Below are 20,038 nucleotides of genomic sequence, written 5' to 3' on the forward strand. Positions count from 1 at the left end.
GCTTGTTAAAGATGGAATGAGGAAAACAAAAGAAGGACTGGGCGCTGATGTGAGTCAGACGGCCGACTCGGCGCGTATGGTATGAGAAGTACGGGCGATGACATCCATGTTAATTCGTGTTGGATGGTAGAATCACTTGCAGGGTTTTCCACACTCTTGATGAGTGAGAGGACATTTTGTCAAGGCCGGTGGGAGGGGTGGGGGTGGGGGGGTTGATTGGTTAATTGCGGGGACGGCATGAGTCACACCACAGATGGATCGGATGCATGTCAAAATGATTTTTTTTTGCTTTTTTTATATTATTTTTAGTATCGATTCAGGACTGATAATCAAAATGGATTGTTCCATACCCATAAATTCAATCCCAAGATGATCTGCCATGATAGAAAGTTGACAGTTGGAAGAAAAAAAACAACAACAACAACAAAAAAGAGAAACAAAAAGAACAGATTATGAAAGAGTAACCTCGGAACATGTAGTGTGGGCAAACGGACACAATAACGTGATCCCTGATTTGACTTACGTCAGGCATTGTTAGCAACATTTAACAAACAAAAGGGGCACATTTGCAAAAGGCAGCATGCAACACGCAAACAACAACGATCCGAGCATTCTTTAAAGGACAACGCAGGCCTCCGGACAAGTTGTGTCCATAATTTGTAAAATGGCTTCAAATGACTTCTACTGAGCGTATTTTACAAAGATTCCACGGCATCTAGCTATATTTTACGTTTTAAGACTCGCATTGAATATTCAGGAAGTCTTGTTTTCGAGTTGGTGACGATTCCTGACGTGACGTCATGTCAGGAATGCCCCTGACTGAAAAGCGACACACAATGCATTCTGGGTACTTTGTTTGCTCTAAAAACATCGTGTTGATGGCGAAATTAGAAGGAAAACACATAAATAATGCGATGGTGAATCGTTGTGTGTTGCACCAATACTACTTTTTGATACTAGTTAACACAAATTCCCAGCAGACAAATCAGCCCATTTCAAACGGAGCTTGTGCCCCATGTTGTGCATTTTCTGGGATGCTACATTGCAGTCATGATGGCTCGAATTAATACAGAAGGACTTCTTTAATTGAGTACAATGCTTTCCTCTTCAGAACTATTTGAATCATATTCATAACTGGACGAGTAAAAAGAAAGCATCTTCTCCGAATCTGAAGCCATTGTTTTAATTCTAGAGCAAGGTGAAGACGTCTTGGCGTGACGTCATGAACAAGGGGGCGGGACCTTCTGAAACCCGCCATTTTGAAGTAGTTTTGGGTCACTTTAAGTCATTTTTATTGGTGTTTTGCATTTGACTAAAAATATCAGCCTGCGTTTTAGATGCTATAAAACGTTTTTCCGATGTCAGTTAGGAAACAAAAAAAATGGTGTCGGTTGTCCTTTCATCCTAACAACCTTGTGAATTTACAATCAAATAGTTTATGTTAAGCGGTAATTGTCGACCCTGTCAGAATACGGCGTTTTGAATAGCCAAATAATAGTCAGAGATTACTCGCTTGCGCCGCTAATTTTTTTGTATCGTTAAAAAATAAAAGCGTAGCCGTTTAAATAAAAGCGTAGCCATTTTTATTATTTTGTAATTATTTTTTATATGCGTGTGATTCCAAACACGCCCGTCTCCATTGAAGAGGCAGGTTGAAACAAGCGTATCGCACCGTAATTGAAACAATCATAGTGAATAGGAATAATTATAGCTAGCGTTCATATCTCTGGCAGGTCCCTACGCCTAACTTTTTGCATCCAAGCAAGTCCCAGCTGTTCTTAGGAGGCTCTTGTCAAGCCAAAATGGAGCACAAGCCATCCTCCTGCGATATGGGCTAAGAGTATCTCCCGGGGATGGGTGGTGGCCCTTCGCAGGAAGCAGGTCTTTAAGCGCGGGCGGAATGGATGTGCGTGCGTGCGCGCATGTGCCTGTGTGTGCCTGTTGGCTGTGTAACGTGATTTATTTGGTGAAATATCAACAGTGTCTTCAAGTTCACTTGGAAGGCGAATCGCTAACATCCATCATGTTTGAAATGTGACATTCCAAGAGCTGGACTGCGGATCGGCTTGTTTGAAAAGCTACTGATTCATAGTCATTTTTTTTCAAGATATGTACTCAAATGGCAGATTTTTTTTGAGTTGTTATTGGATGGTTTAGTCATTTCGGTGGTATCTTCCTGTCGAAGTATCTTCCTGTCAAGATGATATTGACAGCTAACGCTTTTGTTATGCAGACACTCCCCAACTTAACGAGATACGTTCCGAATGTTCGTTCGTAAGGTGAATTTGTGTGTAAGGTGAATTTGTTCATAAGTTGCTTCAGTGCTATCTTTTGTATGGAATGTATGTTTAAAGGACAACCAACACCATTTTTTTTTGTTCCCTAACTGACATAATAAAAACGTTTTATAGCATCTAAAATACCCAAAACACACAGGCTGATATTTTTAGTCAAATGCAAAACACCAATAAAAATGAGTTAAAGTGTCCCAAAACCACTTCCAAATGACCCCGGAAATGGCGAGTTTCAAAAGTCCCACCCCTTATTCGTGATGTCACGCCAGGACGTCTTGCCTTGCTCGAGTCTAGAATTAAAACAATGGCTTCAGATTCGGAGAAGATGATTTCTTGTTACTCATCCAGTTATGAATATGATTCAAATAGTTATGAAGAGGGTTTTGTGTCAACTAGTATCAAACAGTAGTCTTGGTGCAACACACAACGATTCACCATCGCAAAGTACCCAAAATGCAATGTGTGTCGCTTTCTCGGTCAGGCGCATTCCTGACGTCACGTCACGTCAGGAATCGTCACCAACTCGAAAACAAGACTTCCTAAATATTCTGTGCAAGTCTTAAAACGTAAAATATAGCTATATGCAGTGGGATCTTTGTAAAATACACTCAGTAGAAGTCATTTGAAGTGATTTTACAAATTATGGAACCAACTTGTCCGGAGCCGTCGGTTGTCCGTTAAGGCTTATATAAGTATGTATAAGGTTTAAGGTACCAAAGCAGAGGTCTGGCACCACCACCTCTGTCCATTAGGGATATAAATATGAGGCCAGAGCTACAAGCACAAATTTAGTTCGCTGACAAAGCTTTTCGGATGAGGAGCGAAGCGTCCGACATGGATGGACTTCTCCTGTACGACTGAGGGGCTACACAGACATATTTTTAAAGTTTATATTAGTACGTTGAAGGCTTGTATCAGTAACCTATAGTGGTTTGTACTGAAAAATAAACATTGAATAAAACACATGCTCGATAAAGATATATACATGTACAACCGGAGAGAATACATATTACTACAAAAATATTCGTATATCCCGTTGTTCGAATGTTTGTAAGTAGGAGAGCGTCTGTATTCTATTTCCAAAAAGGGCTTTGTCTAATTCATGAAAAAATAAAAGTCGCTCAAGCCTGGAATGTGTTCACGCAGCTGGATAAGAACCAGAGATAAATTGTGTCCTTGATACCGTCGCACAGCTGCAGCAAAGTTAAATTGAACGCAGAGCGCCGCATTCTCCCACACACCGCGTTTTCTTCGGCCAAAAAAAAATGAGCACGTCAAAAAAAAAGTGTGTAACATTTAGCATCGGGTGAGAACCAACGAAAGAAGGAAAGCGATACACACGTATGCCAAAACAAATGGTCAGCTTTGAGCAACTTTGAAGGCAGCATGAAACTGAGATGTCAGTTCCAAAATACATTTTGGAAATTTTTATGCAACATCACAGCCAACTTCCAGAAAACAGAAACCGGATTCAAAACACACTTAACTCATTCATTGTCAGACAAACATGTGTGTATTCCAGTGCCAGGGTTTTTGTCATTGTCACTCAAATTGCAGGACACACACAATATTGAGTTCTAGAACTACAAAAACATTCAATGCAGCATAAGAAACCTTAGACTCTCTTCTTTCATCAGAAAACAATAGTTAATTCCTAAATTATTTGGGTCTGGAGTTATATGAGCTTGAAATGAGGGCGGCTGTCCAAATTATATTGCAATACATACAGTAGTATTGGTTTATATAGCGCTTTAACAACAAAGTGCAATCATCCGTCTGTGTAAGCTCTCAGTCGTACAGGAGTGGTCCATCGATGAGAAGGTTTCTTCAGAAATCCTTCTGCTGGTACGTAACTTAGAAAAGGCCACCTTTAAATTAGCTGACTTAAAGAACCACCTCTTCAAATTTGTACAGATGACGGCTGAAGAAACCTTCTCATCAAAGTGCAATTATGGAAAAAGGGGAAATGCTGCACCCTTGTCGAAAGGGGGAAAAAAAAAAAATTGGGAGAGGTCTGGCCAGCGCTTTATCAGCACCCAAATTAGAAAAAAACAAAACCTGAAGAAATTCGAGAATGGCGCTCTACGTCATATTTTCAATTCCCGAATAAATTCGGGAATGGCAGTGAATGAGTTAACAATCCCAAGTGGACATGTCCAGCGAAAACAACTTCGATTTACGATAGCGCTCGTCCCCTAATTGAGTCTCGGATGCAATCCGTGAGGTTGCTCCTTGGAGAACTTGACGTAATCTGATATGGCAAAGCTCAGATCTAAAATTCCAGATTTGCCAGTGTTTTTGGAATGAAGCAAAAAAAAAAAAAAAAAAAAACAATAAACACCATTGCATGAGGTTATAAATCCATATTTGATGTTTATATTAGCTTCTATTAGCTGCACGCAATGATGCCTAGCTTAAAAATGTTCTTTGGATACGCTAATACGGCATGTGAGGACAACTGAGGGAGCAGTTATTGTCCCTGGTGTGACAATCCAACATCTGTGCGAGAGTGTGTGTGTGTTTGTGTGTGCTTGTGTGTGTTTGTGTGTGTGTGTAGATGGGCGAAATCATCAAATGCAACTTGTAAATGTTCTTGAGTGCATGCTAGCGTTGAACGAAAATGTTTGTTTTTTCATTTTTTTCCAAAAGGAAAGCTAACTGAAACTGCGTCGTATGTTTGTAAAAAAAAAAAAAAAACACAACTAAAGTTATAGAGAAATTGTCTGAATAGCCGCTAGATGTTTAAAAACTAAAACTAAACCAAGACTATTAACACATTCACTGTCATTCCCAAATTTATTTGGGAATTGAAAATACGAATTTGTTAGGGTTTTTTTTCTTGCTGGGGTGCCGATAAAGCGCTGCTCAGACCTCTGGCAATGTTTTTTTTACTCCCACGAGAGGGCATCATTTGCCTTTTGTCCATGTTAGCGCTTCATTCCCGCTTCAGCTGTTGTTCAAGCACTATATAAATCAATAGGCATGAATTGTATTTTGTACAGCCGCCCCCATTTCAAGCTCAGATAACTCCAGACCCATATAACTCAGGAATTAACTCTTTTTTTTTCTGATAAAAGAGAGTTTAAGGTTTCCTACGTGGCATTGAATATTTATGTAGTCCTAAAACTCTTATTCTATGGGTCCTGCAATTTGAGTGAAAATGACAAAAACCCTGGCACCGGAGTGGACACATTTTTGCACTTTGTCTGGCAGTGAATGAGTTAAAAACTAAATGAAAACGAAGCATTTTCTTAAAAAAAATTAACAATGATAGTCACGAACAGCAGTCACATGATGTCAAAGCTAATTATTTTGTGTTTATCTCATTAGAAATCGCAGACTGGGGTTTTTAGGGCCAATTTTGTGGTGGGTTGAAGTCTACTTTCTGGTTCACGGAAAGATGACAACAAAAATGGCTGATGTCGATATGAGTATAAATTAATAAATTCCTTGATATGCATTACTCTATAAACCGCCTTTGACCACGTTCCCATGCATTAGTTTTTTCCATGATCTATTCTACTATCTTTGTGACTGTTTTATTTCCTGCATATGATCGCTCTCCATGTTAAGTGTTTTGTTACAGCTTCAGCCGTAATTAAAGCAATATATAAATCAATATATAGATTGTCTTGTATTATCCAAATATGACAACATGATAGATTTCTTATTTATTTTTCAATTTAAATTGTATAGTTGTAAGGTTCAATGGTGAATATCAATCATCTGACCTGACGTTTCAAATCTGGATACATTGTAATGGTAAAAACAAACAAACAAAGACACATTCAACCAAGCGGTACAGTTCAGTAAAGTGTAGACATAACAATAAATTTAGTTTGTATTTCCTGGAGGGGGAATAGCGAAAGCTTTATTTTGTGTTTTTACCATGTAAGTCAGGGGTGTCAAAGTCATTTTTTGCCGCGGGCCACATTGTAGTTATGGTTTCCTCTCGAGGGCCGTTTTGAATTTGGGGAACCCATTAGAATGTTTAAATCCCTTTAAATATTACATATAGAGTACAAAGCAAATTAATGAATAACTCGTTTTCAAATCTGAAGTCAAAAATAATGACTTTTACTGTGGTTGACATCCAAAAATATGAAATTTTGGCTCTGATTTTAGCAATCATCATGGAATTTAACAAGTTTGATTTGCTTTCGCGGGCCGAAAAAAATGACGTGGCGGGCCGGATTTGGCCCGCGGGCCTTGACTTTGACACCTGTGATGCAAGTCATCATAAGAGTCTTTGAAAAGAGATATGATGTGGTGGATTTCTGATTCTTTGAATTAAGAAAGTGATTTTTTGTTTTGTTTTTTTGTAATGCATCAAAACATTGCCATCAATCTGATAAATGGTGCACGGGTGAGTTGCATACATAATAATGGGAACACACAAAAAAAAGCAAAGATGCTAAACGAAGCTAACCCAAACTGAACTGTAATGCTTGGTGGAAACGGCGAGAAACCATGCACGTGATTGCCACTTCACATCGACACAATGTAAACTGTTTTTTTTTTTCACATTAAGCATTTTAAAATGTCTATTTCACACAGAAGCAAGCTGTGTTAGTATATGGACCAAAAAGCATATTTTCTTTTAGTTGCAAACTAGTCAAAAAAATAAAAAAATAAACAGTTCTAAAATGGACACACGAAACACAAAACAGGACGTGACATGCACACAACGCACAATACGGGAAGGCCGGCTGATCGATGGGTCTGGACAAACGACAGAAAATTGTCAGGGTGCGTTTGTTTTTAGTTTTTTTTAGGTGATTATCTGGTCGACGCATGCACATGTGACTCGAGGGGAGTCTGACAGAAGAGGAAGTTGACATACGGTAGAAACGTGCCATAACGTAGGTTTGACACCGATCACCAGTAAAGTCATTCGGACACCTGAAAGCCACAAATAAAAGGGAAGAAGAGAAGGAGGAAGGGTGGTGGGAGAGGGAGAGTGTGCCAAAAAATGAGGGTGTGGTAGAGGGAGTGGGGAGGGATTGGATAGAAAGAAAGAGAGAGAGACAGAAAATTAGAACATCAGCTTGACAAATGGACGACAGAGCTCAGAGCGTTCCCATGGGTGACACCACTGTGCGCGTTGACCTGAGAGAGGGTGGGGGGGGAGAGAAAAAGACAGAAAAAAAGAACCGGGCGTCGGTGGTGGGTGCGCGCAGCAGTAGCAGCGGCGGGTGGAGGAAGGGGGAGGAAGGTGGAGGGTGTTTCGGCGGGAGTCCACAGAGGTAATCCAGTGACAACTGTGTCTCTGTTCTCAGCTGCTGGTATCAAGTGAACATACTTTTGAAAGGATTGGGCATGTGCAACCGCAGAGGTTCGGTCTTTGAGCATCGCGGGCCAAAGTATCCATCGGGACATCTGGGAAGGAGCAAACAAGCGTTACGGGCAAGGAAAATACAGCGAGGTGAACTTGGAGTGGGAAAAAAATGTTTTGGAAAAAAAAAAATCACATCATGGCCTCAGCGTTGAATGTTAATGTTGTCACGGTTCACAATGAAACGTTGACTTTATTGACAGTCTGTCATGTCGTATAATGTTATGTAATTGCAGCTCGCCAGGCAAACGTAATAACATTAGTGAGCATGGAAATAGACATGATTTTCAGAATGAATGAAGTCAAGAAATGATTTCAGCTATGATTGGAATAAACAAATGGTAAAAGTGACCCTGTGTGAAATGATAGAAAGAATCCCATCCTTAAAAAAAAAGGGAGCAGGGGGGGGGGGGGGTACATTAAACAGACCAACTGCCAAAATCGAAACATTTGTCATCCGTGAACTGAGCAAGTGTGGTATTAACATTTGGTTTCCCTTCGATCCAAACGGAAATATGGATCTGGATGAAACCTGAACTCTTTTTTTTTTTTCACTGCAGCGCATAAACACAACATATTCAAAGTGATGTGATGCAATTTGACAGAGATTTCAAGGCAGGGGATTCCAGGTTGACTGCCAAATTCCGATTAGGTCACCTTCACCTTGACAGCAAACTCCCAAAATGTCATTCAAAATTGAAAACATGGGTTGAAAAAAAAATCTCTCTCTCTCTCTCTCTCTCTCTCTCTCTCTCTCTCTCTCTCTCTCTCTCTCTCTCTCTCTCTCTCTCTCTCTCTCTCTCTCTCTCTCTCTCTCTCTATCTCTATATATATATATATATATATATATATATATATATATATATATATATATATATATATATATATATATATTATAATCATTATTAGAAGTATCATTATCATAATACTAGTACTAATAATAATCTTAATTTCCAAGCGCCTTTCAGAAAATCCAAGGACAATTTACAATTAAAAGAACAATAAACAGAACAATAAACCTATAAATAAAATGATAAATAATAAAATAGCTGATTTAAACTATCAATAATAATAATAATAATAATAATAATAATAATAATAGTAATAGTAATAATAATAATAATAATAAGTAATAGCAATAGCAATAGCAATAATAATAATAATAATCATCATCATCATAATCATGATAATCATCATAATCATAATAATAATAATAATAAGTTTGTATCTACTGTATATATTTTGTCTATGTCGAGTGCATTTTTTTACATTTTAATAATTGCTCTTGAAATCTTCAATATGTGGAAAAAAAGCACACAAACAAACGTATACATCAGTGGAAGTTTCTTGTTAAGATACAAGTAAAAGCCTAGACAGGAAGTTGCACCCTCGTAAGAAAAAAAGAAGCACCTTCTTGGTGGGTGAAAACTGGGAGAATAACATTCTAGCAAATGATAACAACAGATGATAACAATAGATGATGGATACTTATCCGAAATCGCTCTTAAAGATATAAGCCAAATGACTTTTGGGGCCTGAAAGGGAGAAAAGAAAGCTCATTGTAGCACTTTGGTGCTCGTCAATAGATCAATTGGAAGCCTGTGCAGCAAAACGTAATGAGGGCTAATGTCGGTGACCCTCTTGGTATCTGCACGAGGCTTAAAGGTTGAGTTCTGTGATCAATTCTAAAAGCAGCCGTATTTCAAGCTCAAGCAAACTATTGAAACATGGAAACCTGAATTCTATTAGCATGCATGTTAAGTGCCTTTTTTCCTTTTCTTTAATTTGGATGTACGTTAGCATAACGTTTCATCACCACCACTGGTCGGCCCGAGCCATCTTTCCTCATTAAAGTCCCCTTAGGATGAGCGGTTGCTCTTTTAGGGGCACCGACATTCCGCTTGGATTCACGACGAGACCGGTGGTCCAACTAAAGGTCACCGGCGAGCAATTTACTGGTTTCACACAACGCCTCCCGGGAGAAACATCATGTTCACCATTTAATTATTCACCCTGACTGATGAGATGACGGGAAGTTGGCGTCAAAATGGCCGAACTGGAACTGGAGAAACTAATATATATTGGGGTTCGGTCCAGCTGCGTTGCCTATGATCACACTTTTGTTGTAACGGCTTACACAACAAAAGATTTATAGCGGGGGAGATTTATGGCCTGTTGAGGAAAATAAATATAAAAGTGCAAGTCCAATAACATACAGACTAATTAGCATTTTTAATAGTGTCATTATTAGTATATTATTATACTATATATATATATATATATATATATATATAATTTTTTTTTATATTTATTTTTACTATTTATTTTTACATTTATTTTTAAATTTACTTTTACATTTACATTTATATTAATTTTATTTCATCTTATTTTATTTCAGATTTATTTTTAGCTTATTTTAGTTTTGATTTATTTTTATCTTATTTTATTTTATTTTTTTTTTTTTTTTTCTTTTTTTTCTTTTTATTGTTCGTGTTATTTTATTATTCTTATTTTTATTATTGTAACGTAATATTATATTATGTTATGTTATATTATTGATTATTGTTACATTATATAACTGTACATTACATTTATATTATATTATATTATATTATATTATATTATATTATATTATTACGATTACTACTATTATTACTTTTATTACTATTATTACTATTATTATTATTATTATTATTATTTTGTGTTTTATTAGTGTTATTATTAGTGTTATAATAATTATTATTATCAGTGTTATTATTATTAGCGTTATACTGATTAGTGTTATAATTATTAGTGTTGTTGTTGTTGTTATCAAGAGTCACAAACAAATAGTAAATATTACCCTCACAATAGATGGCGTCATTTATTTGATCAAATGTAGGACTTCCTGACCAAAGCATCCAGTGAGCACCCTCTACTGTTTGCGATGCAAAATAAGTCCGGACTCCGACTTGCACTCTATTCGTATGGTGGAAACAACTCCAACAAGGTTTTGCTCGTGGATCATGTCTAAACCTTTTGCTCCCCGTTTGAAACAAAAGTGTGTTCGCAAGAGTGAATGAGTCAACGCAGGCGGAGCTGTCTGCACCACTTGTTTCGCAGCTGAGTAATACCCACTGATGCCTGGGTTATATTGAATGAGATGAGGGGGGGGGGCAGGGTGAAACCCCCCCCTGCGGGCCTTCACTGCATTATCCAGCTCTTCTGGAGCCATGCCCCGGGGCCGTGAGTGAATTAGCCACAGCAATTGAGTTATTGCTGCCTCCAATTTGTACATAGCGCATTGAACGGCTGTTGCGGCCATATCCGCATCGCTCGTCGAGCGGGCTTCCTTGCGGGGGCCAACTGGACGCCGAAGCAGCACCAATTTTTGCCGCTCTGGCAACGCACTGGCCTGAGTCGTCGCGATCGAGTGACATATGCGCCAATGGAGCTTGCAACCTGATATTTAACAGCCATGACGGGGGCGGGGAGGAGTGGGTAGTTTGTCTTGCAAGTACAAGGATGGAATTTGTTAGCTGGAGCGGGTGACTACAGTGGTTGGATTTGATATTGAATTGGAAAAAAAAGGGTCAGAGGGAGCAGGTTACAATGGAATCTTTATGGAATATATTTCTTGTGAAATTTGAGCCTGTTTCAATCAAAAACAAAGCTGCAAGCTTTGACTAAAGCCATCATATGAATAGCTGCAGATGATTGCACAGGTTAATAGTTCTGTTCATATTTCAGTCTATCACTATATGTCGCGGGCATTGATAGAGGAACATTTTTTTCTAATTACGACATGTTCATTTTCACACAGATAAAGTGAAATTCTACAGTACAATTGTAAAATGAAAAGCGCTGTTTCTTTGCGCAATGTCTGTCAAAAATTATAGTCAAACCTAAGCTTCCATTTGAGGTTTTATTATATACTTTCCATGGCCCAAATATCTATCTCATCTCATCTCATCTCATTTTCCGTACCGCTTCTTCCTCATTAGGGTCGCGGGGGTTGCTGGAGCCTATCTCAGCTGTCTTCGGGCACGAGGCGGGGGACACCCTGAATTGGTTGCCAGCCAATCGCAGGGCACACAAAGACATACAACAGTCACTCTCACACTCACACCTAGGGACAATTTGGAGTGGTCAATCTGCCCGCCATGCATGTTTTTGGAGTGTGAGAAGAAACCGGAGGACCCGGAGAAAACCCACGCGGGTCCGGGGAGAACATGCAAACTCCACACAGGGAGGCCGGACCGGGATGCGAACCGGCGACCTCTGCACTGTGAAACCGGTGTGCTAACCACTTGGCTACCGGGCCGCCCTGGCCCAAATATATATATATATATTAATAAAAAAATAAACTTTAAAAAAATATATATATAATTATATACAATATGTTTAATTTTAATTTTCATTTTATGTTTTATTTTACTTTTGATTTTAATTTGTATTTTATATTATGATTTGTAATTGTAATTTTGATTTTAATTGATTATTAATTTTGATTTTGATTTAAATTTAATTGTAATTTATTTTAATTTAGATTTTTAATTTAGATTTTTAACTTTGATTTTAATTTTAGATTTAGATTTTTAATTTTAAATCTAGATTTTAAATGTGGATTTTAAATTTAGATTTTTTAATTTAATTTTTAATATTTTTTTTATTTAGATTTTTTATTTAGATTTTTAATTTAGTTTTAATCATATTTTATTTGTATTGCATTTGTATTTTAATGTTATTTTAATGTTATTTTACTTGTATTTTACTTGTATTTTTATTTGTATTGTTATTTGTATTGTTATTTGTATTTTATTTGTATGTATTTATTCATTTATTTATTCTTATATTTTTTTATGAGAATGTCAACTGGCTGACTTCCATGTTGCCGCAGTGTCACAATCCCCTTCGCCGAGGACCTCCAATGTAAGCAATGACTCAATCTCCCTCATTGGAGGGGGGGCCCTAATAGGCATAAATATTTGCTCCCGAGTCGAAACGGTGACTCATGACATTTTGAAAGGGGCTTTTAACGCACGGGCCCTCTTGTTGTACACTGAGCGGGACTTAAAAGGATGAGCAAAGCAGACGCCGCGATACACAACAGGCGGGGCATTTAGGCGGTATTTTCCTCTGCCGGGCTGCTGCTGAAAGAAAGAACAACAGGAATAAAGTGTTCTCGACAAAACAAACCGTAACACGACCAGTGGGAAAAGGCAGATTTTTGCGACGATGAAGCATTAGAAATTCTGTCATCAACTGGTAGACACACAAAAAAAATAGATAACTTACTTGCAAGAAAGCCGGTTTATACCATGTATGAAGTAACAGTCGCCGCCATTCACACAGAAGGCCTTCTCTGTGTCATTGCATTTTCTGGCGTGGCCTGAGCCTGGAGATAGCGTGGTGGTTACTGTGGAGAAGAGAAGAAAACAAATAAAACCGTGCGCCCACATTTTCCTGAATACCTTTTTGAAGATTGTAAAAATCTGGTTCAAGTTGTGTCCATAATTTGTAAAATCACTTCAAATGACTTCTATTGAGCATATTTTACAAAGATTCCACCGCATATAGCGATCTTTTACGTTTTAAGACTTGCGCTGAATATTCAGGAAGTCTTGTTTTTGAGTTAGTGACGATTCCTGACGTGACGTCACGTATGCAACGCCCCTGACCGAGACAGCAACTCACAATGCATTTTGGGTACTTTGTTTGGTCTGAAAACATTGTGTTGATCCGTGTTGATGGCGAAATTAGAAGGAAAACACATAAATAACGCGATGTTGAATCGTTGTGTGTTTCACCAAGACTACTATTTGGTACTAGTTGACACAAATTCCCAGCAGAAAAATCAGCCCATTTCCAACGGAGCTTGGGCGCCATCTTCTGCATTTTCTGGGACGCTACATTGCAGTCCAGACCCCTCAAAATACATGGAGGGACTTCTTTAATCGATTGCAAACATTTATGCTTTCCTCTTCAGAATCATATTCATAACTGGATGAGTAACAATAAAGCATCTTCTCCGAATCTGAAGCTATTGTTTTGATTCTACAGCAAGGCAAGACCTGTCCTGGCGTGATGTCACGAACAAGGGGGCAGGACCTTCTGAAACTCGCCATCTCCGTGGTCATTTTGAAGTAGTTTTGGGACACTTTAACTCATTTTTTTTTTTTGCATTTGATTAAAAATATCAGCCTACGTGTTTTGGGTATTTTAGATGCTCTAAAACGTTTTTTTTCTGTTGTCAGATAGGAACCAAAAAAATGGTATCGGTTGTCCTTTAAATTCTCAATACCCTATCTGCGATGGTAATTGTGTCTCTCAGCAGTGTTGACGCTATCTCGAGAAGTTGTACGAGCAAAGATAAATATTTCCTTGACATTGCGTAGGAGTTGTTTATGCGTTGACTCAGACTCTTGGAATGACCTGAAATGTCATGTATCTGCACTTAATCCCCCCCCCCCCCCCCGGCTGAATGGACAGATTATGATTGAGGTGAAGGCTGCTAATCAGAACGAGAGCTGCGTCGTTTGAAAGCAGGAAAGGGGAGGAGGAAGCGGCGAATGGCGGCAGGATCAGGCATGAGAAAGGCGCAAGGCGTGCGGTATTATGACACGTGACGGCGTCCGTTGACCTGTTCTCAGGTGCTCGTGAGCACCTGAGCGGTTTGTGTCGGTTCGCTGTTGGAGAATTTCCGTCCGCGGGTGCTCTACCAGAACAATAAATCAAATCCAACAGCTGGAAAGCGCGTTTGGAGCCGATTCAGTTGGACCGGGCCGCCATGTGTGCTCCTCGCCATCGGGACGAGATGTCACAAGATCACATTTTGTTACACGCGGAAAGACGCATGAGCCGTCTTCCAAAGAGTCAACAGTACGAGCGTGATTTATCCCGGCCAATCAACTAAGAAAGTTAGCCATAACATTGAATCATTATTATTCAGACAGACTAGCTAATACAACTACCTCATTGTTGCTCACACCTCACCTCTGACTTGGCTTGTAAAAAAAAACACCTCGTAAAAAGATCAGTCGGGAACATGAAAACATTGTAAAAAAACAACCCGATGCTTCTCATAGAATATCGTTCAACCAATAAAGTTCGCAAGAACGGAGAACGCAACATTCCCTAGGCTGCCTCTATCAGGGAGAGTGGGGGGGGGACATTCTGGAGATAGAGATATAATTACCAATCCACCTGGCGAAACATGTGGGGGGTCCGCGGGTGAAAAATGACAATGACCCACATAGGGAGATGGAGAACATGTAGACTTCACAAAGAAAGGATCAAGGCTAGTGTTTGAACCCCCTGGTCATGTTCTTCTGTCAAAGATTATTTGGCCTTATGTCAAACTCAGTGTAAAGTACCGCCGACCTCCCATCACATTCCCATTTATCATTCAAACCAAATCATTTCACTCTTATGACTATTTTCAAATTGGCAAAAATGCGAGACATGGAGAGAACATTTTTCTATATACAGTGATACATTGGCTTACGAACTTAATTGGTTCCCAGACAGAGTGTGTAAGGTGAAAAGTGTGTATCCCAAAAATGAATTTCCCAAAGAAAACTATTAAAATGAGAATAATCCGTTTCCAGGTCCCCATAAAACATAATTTTTTACTTTCTATTTTTCTAAGCCTCAAAACTACACAAAATATACCTTATTTTATGTATAATAAATGTGCTATGGTATTATAATTAAAGAAATAAACTGTACTGTATAATGAAGTCGTTTTATTGACCTTTGTGATGGTCATTGATGGCTTGATGGAATGGATTGGCCGGTTTCATCAGCATTAAACACTTCTTTCACCATCTTGAGGAATGATCCCTTGTAGGTGCTTTCTCTGTGATAATTTTATCTAGTTCCTCATCAATTGTGTTCTGTTTAGCTGGGTTGATAGCTTTTTGCATCAAGTGCACAAATGGCTTGTGCGGGTTGTTTGTGGAGCCTTAAAGATGGGATATTTTAACCTTGCAGTCTACACTTTGCCTTTGAACTATCAAAGTTGAAACTCTCTCACTGTCGTCTGCCTGTCTCTTTAATGTTTATATGTGTGGCTCTCACTGCTGCGTTCTTGACCAATCACATGGCTTTCATCGAAGACTGGGGGCTTGGAATAGAGGACAAAAACAGTCGGTTGCCATTTCGTTGTTAGAACGGGCTCATTTGCCCGAAAAAACATGTAAATTGGCTGTAAGTCTGCTAGCTTAATGCTACAATATAACATGTACTGTAAAGCAATTGAATGGCTAAGCAAATTTAGCATTAGCATGTGATGGATATAACAATTATTAGCATTATTCTTGACAAGCTTTTCTTTTTAGAGTAAAAACAATCAATATAGTCCTACAATTTTGCGTTCTATTTGTTTTGTCAGTTAGCAAACCTGACGCAAAGTGCCAAGCACCACACGTGACAACTTTGTCATTTTTCCTCATAAACAGATGACCTCATTGATACTCCCCGGAGGTGACTTGGGTGTTACACAACCTCACATAAAGAAGCACAATATGAAAAATAAAAACAACAAAATAAACATCATTTGTCAGGTTGATCTGCCACACTGTGAGGCAGTCATTGGGGTGCCTTGAACTGACTGTCTCATTCCCAAATATGACAGGTGATAACAAAGTAAGAATTATGGGTCATATCTGTGATGAAAGAACACATCACTCAGTGGTCGCCCCTCAATTGCTTACCGCGGGCACGCCGCTGCTAGGGCAAATTAATCGCATTCCGCTCGCTCGCTCTGAAAAAATGACTACTTGCTATATGCGAATGATGGCATGTTGGCATGTACATCAATAGAAGCTGATAAAACTTTTGTACAGTCTTGCAAAAAAAGCTCAGAGCGACAGATTTGCTTTTTTATTGTTTTCGGAGGGAGGGGCGGATGATGGGTGGTGAGGGGTAACTTGTCGTGGTTGTGAATAACACAGAGTTTATGAGACGGTATGGTGGATTATATACAGCTGCGTGATATTCACCGAATTTGAAGGTATTTCGTCATCCATAAATTTGGATATTCCTCTTCATGAAGACACTAATCATGTTCATGAAATCTCCCAATAATTGGCAACAATCATTTAAAAACTATTTTTTTTTAATTTATGGATTAATGTATTTATGTATTCATGTATTTATTTATCCATGTATTTATATATTAATGTATTTATATATTCATGTATTTATGCATCTATATATTTATGTATCTATGTGTTTCCGTATTCATATATTTGTATTTATTTATTTATTTATTTATTTATAGATTTACTTATCCATGTATTTATTTACTTATTTATCCACCCATCAATGTAGTTTTTTATTAATATATTATTTACTTACCCATTTATTTATTTAGATATGTATTTATTGACCTATTTATCCATCCATTAATTTACCAATCTTTATTTACTTATCTATTTATGTATCTATGTGTTTATTTATTTGTGTATTTATGTGTTCATTTATTTATTTGTGTATTTATTTTTATTTATTTATATATCTGTTTATTTATTTATAGATGTATTTACTTACTTATCCATGTATTTATTGACTTATTTATCCACCCACCAATGTATTTATTTACTTACCCATTTATTTATTTAGATATGTAATTATTGACATATTTATCCATCCATCAATTTACCCATCCATCAATTTACCCATCTGTTTATTTACCCATCGATTTATTTATTTATCTATTTATTTACTTATCTATTTATGTTTTATGTATTTATGTGTTTATGTATCTATGCCTTTATTTATTCATCTATTTATTCATCTATTTATTTATCCATTCATTTATCCATTCATTGATTACATATATCTGAAAAATAGTACATTGAACATGTCAAGGAGTTACAGAGCCTACAAAAAGCCAGCATCAAAAGGGACATGCACTTGTATCTTAATTATGAACTATTTATCTCACAAAGCAAGCAAAGACACCGTTGCTTTGGAGCATTTCCAGTTGGGGGTGTCAACCGCAGCATTGTTCGCTTTCCTGTTGAAAATGGATAATTATGGAAACCGCAATCGCGGGCTATACACTGTGAGCGAAAATAGGGGCGTAATATTTTGAAAAGAAGCGCTTTGTTCTAACAGTCAGCTTGTATGTGTGTGGTTGTTTTGGTTTGTTTCTCTCTTTCCGGAGATACCACTTTTATGTCCTCGCCTTTTCATTCCCGAGAAGGAAACTAGGCGCCGACAAAGCCCAAAGAAAAAAGGATAATTGTACGACGGGTTCCTTTCTTAGGCTATATCGTGTTGCTCGAATTTCTCTTAAAAAAATGATGTGATCAAGTGCCTCGGTCAAACAGAGTAAGTGGGCAGACCATGTTTATCTGCACTGATGATTTCATCAAGTTGGTGGTTTGATCTCAGGTTTTATTTTCAGCGGGCGCTGTAGCCCAGGGGCCGAATCCGAGTCGGCGCTGCGGCGGGGGTCTCCTCTGGGTTCTAAAGAGCCACAGCGTTTAGCCATTAGCCCTTACCACTGACTTTGATTAATCCTTCATGGCCCAAGAACTGAAAAGAAAAGCTTGGGGGGGGGGGGTGCAAGCGGGACCATCTGGAAACCTTCATAAACATGTCTGTCTTTCCACGCTCTCCAAAGGGTTCGAGGAAAACTGTAAAAATGAAAAGAGGGGTCCCCATTCCCCATAGCAAAGTCACCCCCCTCCTCTGCACGACTGCATTCACAATGAGTCCGTACTCCTGCGCTCCACCTTGCAAGCCGGCTCGAAATGGTAAAAAAAACAAAAAACATTTTCCATTGGCCTTTTCAATGCTGCCAAATTACACACGTCTAATCGATTTGATGAAAAATGTTTATAATTCACTACAGCTTGGATTAGGACCTTTTTTCACTGTTTGCACGCAGCGCAATCTCTAAAATGCAAGACAGAGTCGAAAAGTCAGGAGCGAGCCAAAGCCGATTCGCTTACATCTGGACTTCGTTAAGATTTGATGTTTTCACCCATCAAAAAAAAAGCAACTCTATTAGCATCAAAAGTACAAATCATGTGCCGCAGCCACGGGAGTAGGAGGAGGCACGTAACGCCAGAAAGGTGGTCAAGCAGAGATGTCTCGGTATAAACACAAATCCGAGAACTCCAATTCTACACGTCGTGGCTTGGAACTGAAGCGGATTTACGTACTGAACAGGAGATGTGAGAATATCTCTTTTCGTCAATGGATGCTACAGCTTTGTGTTTGCTTTCAACATTTAGCTTGTAGTAGACGTGCCCATTTTAGCATGACGTCCCTGCTCCACTGGTGAAAATGACGCTTTGATCCTCTCCTCTTTCATCTAGAACTGCTTCATACAACAAAGAAGATGCAGAAAGTGGTTCAGATAGAATGACTCTTTTGTGCGGTGTCAAATTATTTGTTATTTTGTTTGTTTTAATTCAAGATGGCGCTGCGAGAATGGCTGCCTTTGCAGCAGCTCCTGTATTTTGTTTTTCTACTTCTTTATTTCCTTTCCTCTTCCTTTCATCACTTCGCTGCTGTTAAATGTAAATTTCTTCACTGCGAGACTAATAAGCTCGTAGCAAACGTGCACATTCCACCATGACCTCCCTGATCCACTGGTGAAAAGGACACCTTGATTTGCAATAAAGAGGGTGCAGAAAGTGCTTAGTATTGAATGTCTTTGTGTTGTCATAGTATTTTTGTTGTCGTTTTGACTTCAAAATGGCGCTGCAAGAGTGGCTGCCTATAAAGCAGCTCTTGTATTTATTTTTTCTATTTCTTTTTTTCTTTCCTCTTCCTTTCATAACTCTGCTGCAGTGAAAGACAAATTTCTCCAATGCGAAACTAATAAAGGCTAATCCAACCCACATCCAATCCTAAAATCCGCGTCAAATTCTTTCTCAGTTATGTCAGTTTCGGGGCCATGCAAAACTGACCAAACTACCAATAAATGCAATAACGTGAAATGAGCAGGTCGCACACAGTAGCTTTAAAGCAATAAAACCAACAATAAATCTTTTGACTCGGCCACGAAATGCCTGATGGTAAAGAGATAAATGTTAGAACCCTTAGCAGGGTGGTCAGCCACCCAAAGATGCTTTTCCACATCAGTAGATAGACAGACCTTTCCATAAAAAAAATGGAATGGAATGTGTGTGTGTGGATTTATATACTGTATATGCATTCGCTGCATAACCACTTAGGGTGTAGGTTAGTCCAAACTGGGCAAAGAGTGCAATTGACGGGTGAATTTGATGTGAAAGAGAGACGCACGCAGTACAGACTAGCTATCAGCGAGGTTGACTTATATTGTTACGGATGAACATGTAGAATGTGGGTAGATTAGCCACAAAGTTGGGATGACGTGACTTTACAAGTCGGAGGCGATTGTACTTTTCAGAAATAATTTCCATGGTATTCAATGGGTGGCTTT

General features: G+C 38.5%; 1 protein-coding gene across 4 annotated transcripts in view; it reads right to left on the minus strand.

Moving 5' to 3' along the window:
- Nucleotides 1-20,038, minus strand: part of nrg2a (neuregulin 2a) — a 101,630-nt gene that overhangs the window by 10,373 nt on the left and 71,219 nt on the right. For 2 of the 4 annotated variants that reach the window (XM_089016462.1, XM_089016465.1), the window contains exons 4-6: nucleotides 12,907-13,027; nucleotides 7,597-7,673; nucleotides 351-374 (exon numbers count right to left, since the gene is read on the minus strand). In XM_089016462.1, coding sequence (XP_088872588.1) covers nucleotides 351-374; nucleotides 7,597-7,673; nucleotides 12,907-13,027 — 222 coding nt within the window. Of the gene's footprint in view, nucleotides 1-350; nucleotides 375-7,137; nucleotides 7,197-7,596; nucleotides 7,674-12,906; nucleotides 13,028-20,038 lie in introns of all 4 variants that reach the window. The other 2 variants (XM_089016463.1, XM_089016464.1) reach the window with 2 other exon arrangements.

The sequence above is a fragment of the Hippocampus bargibanti genome, linkage group LG16 (genome assembly GCF_051943395.1).
Source record: "Hippocampus bargibanti isolate YZ-2025 linkage group LG16, ASM5194339v1, whole genome shotgun sequence".
Taxonomy (NCBI): Eukaryota; Metazoa; Chordata; class Actinopteri; order Syngnathiformes; family Syngnathidae; genus Hippocampus; species Hippocampus bargibanti.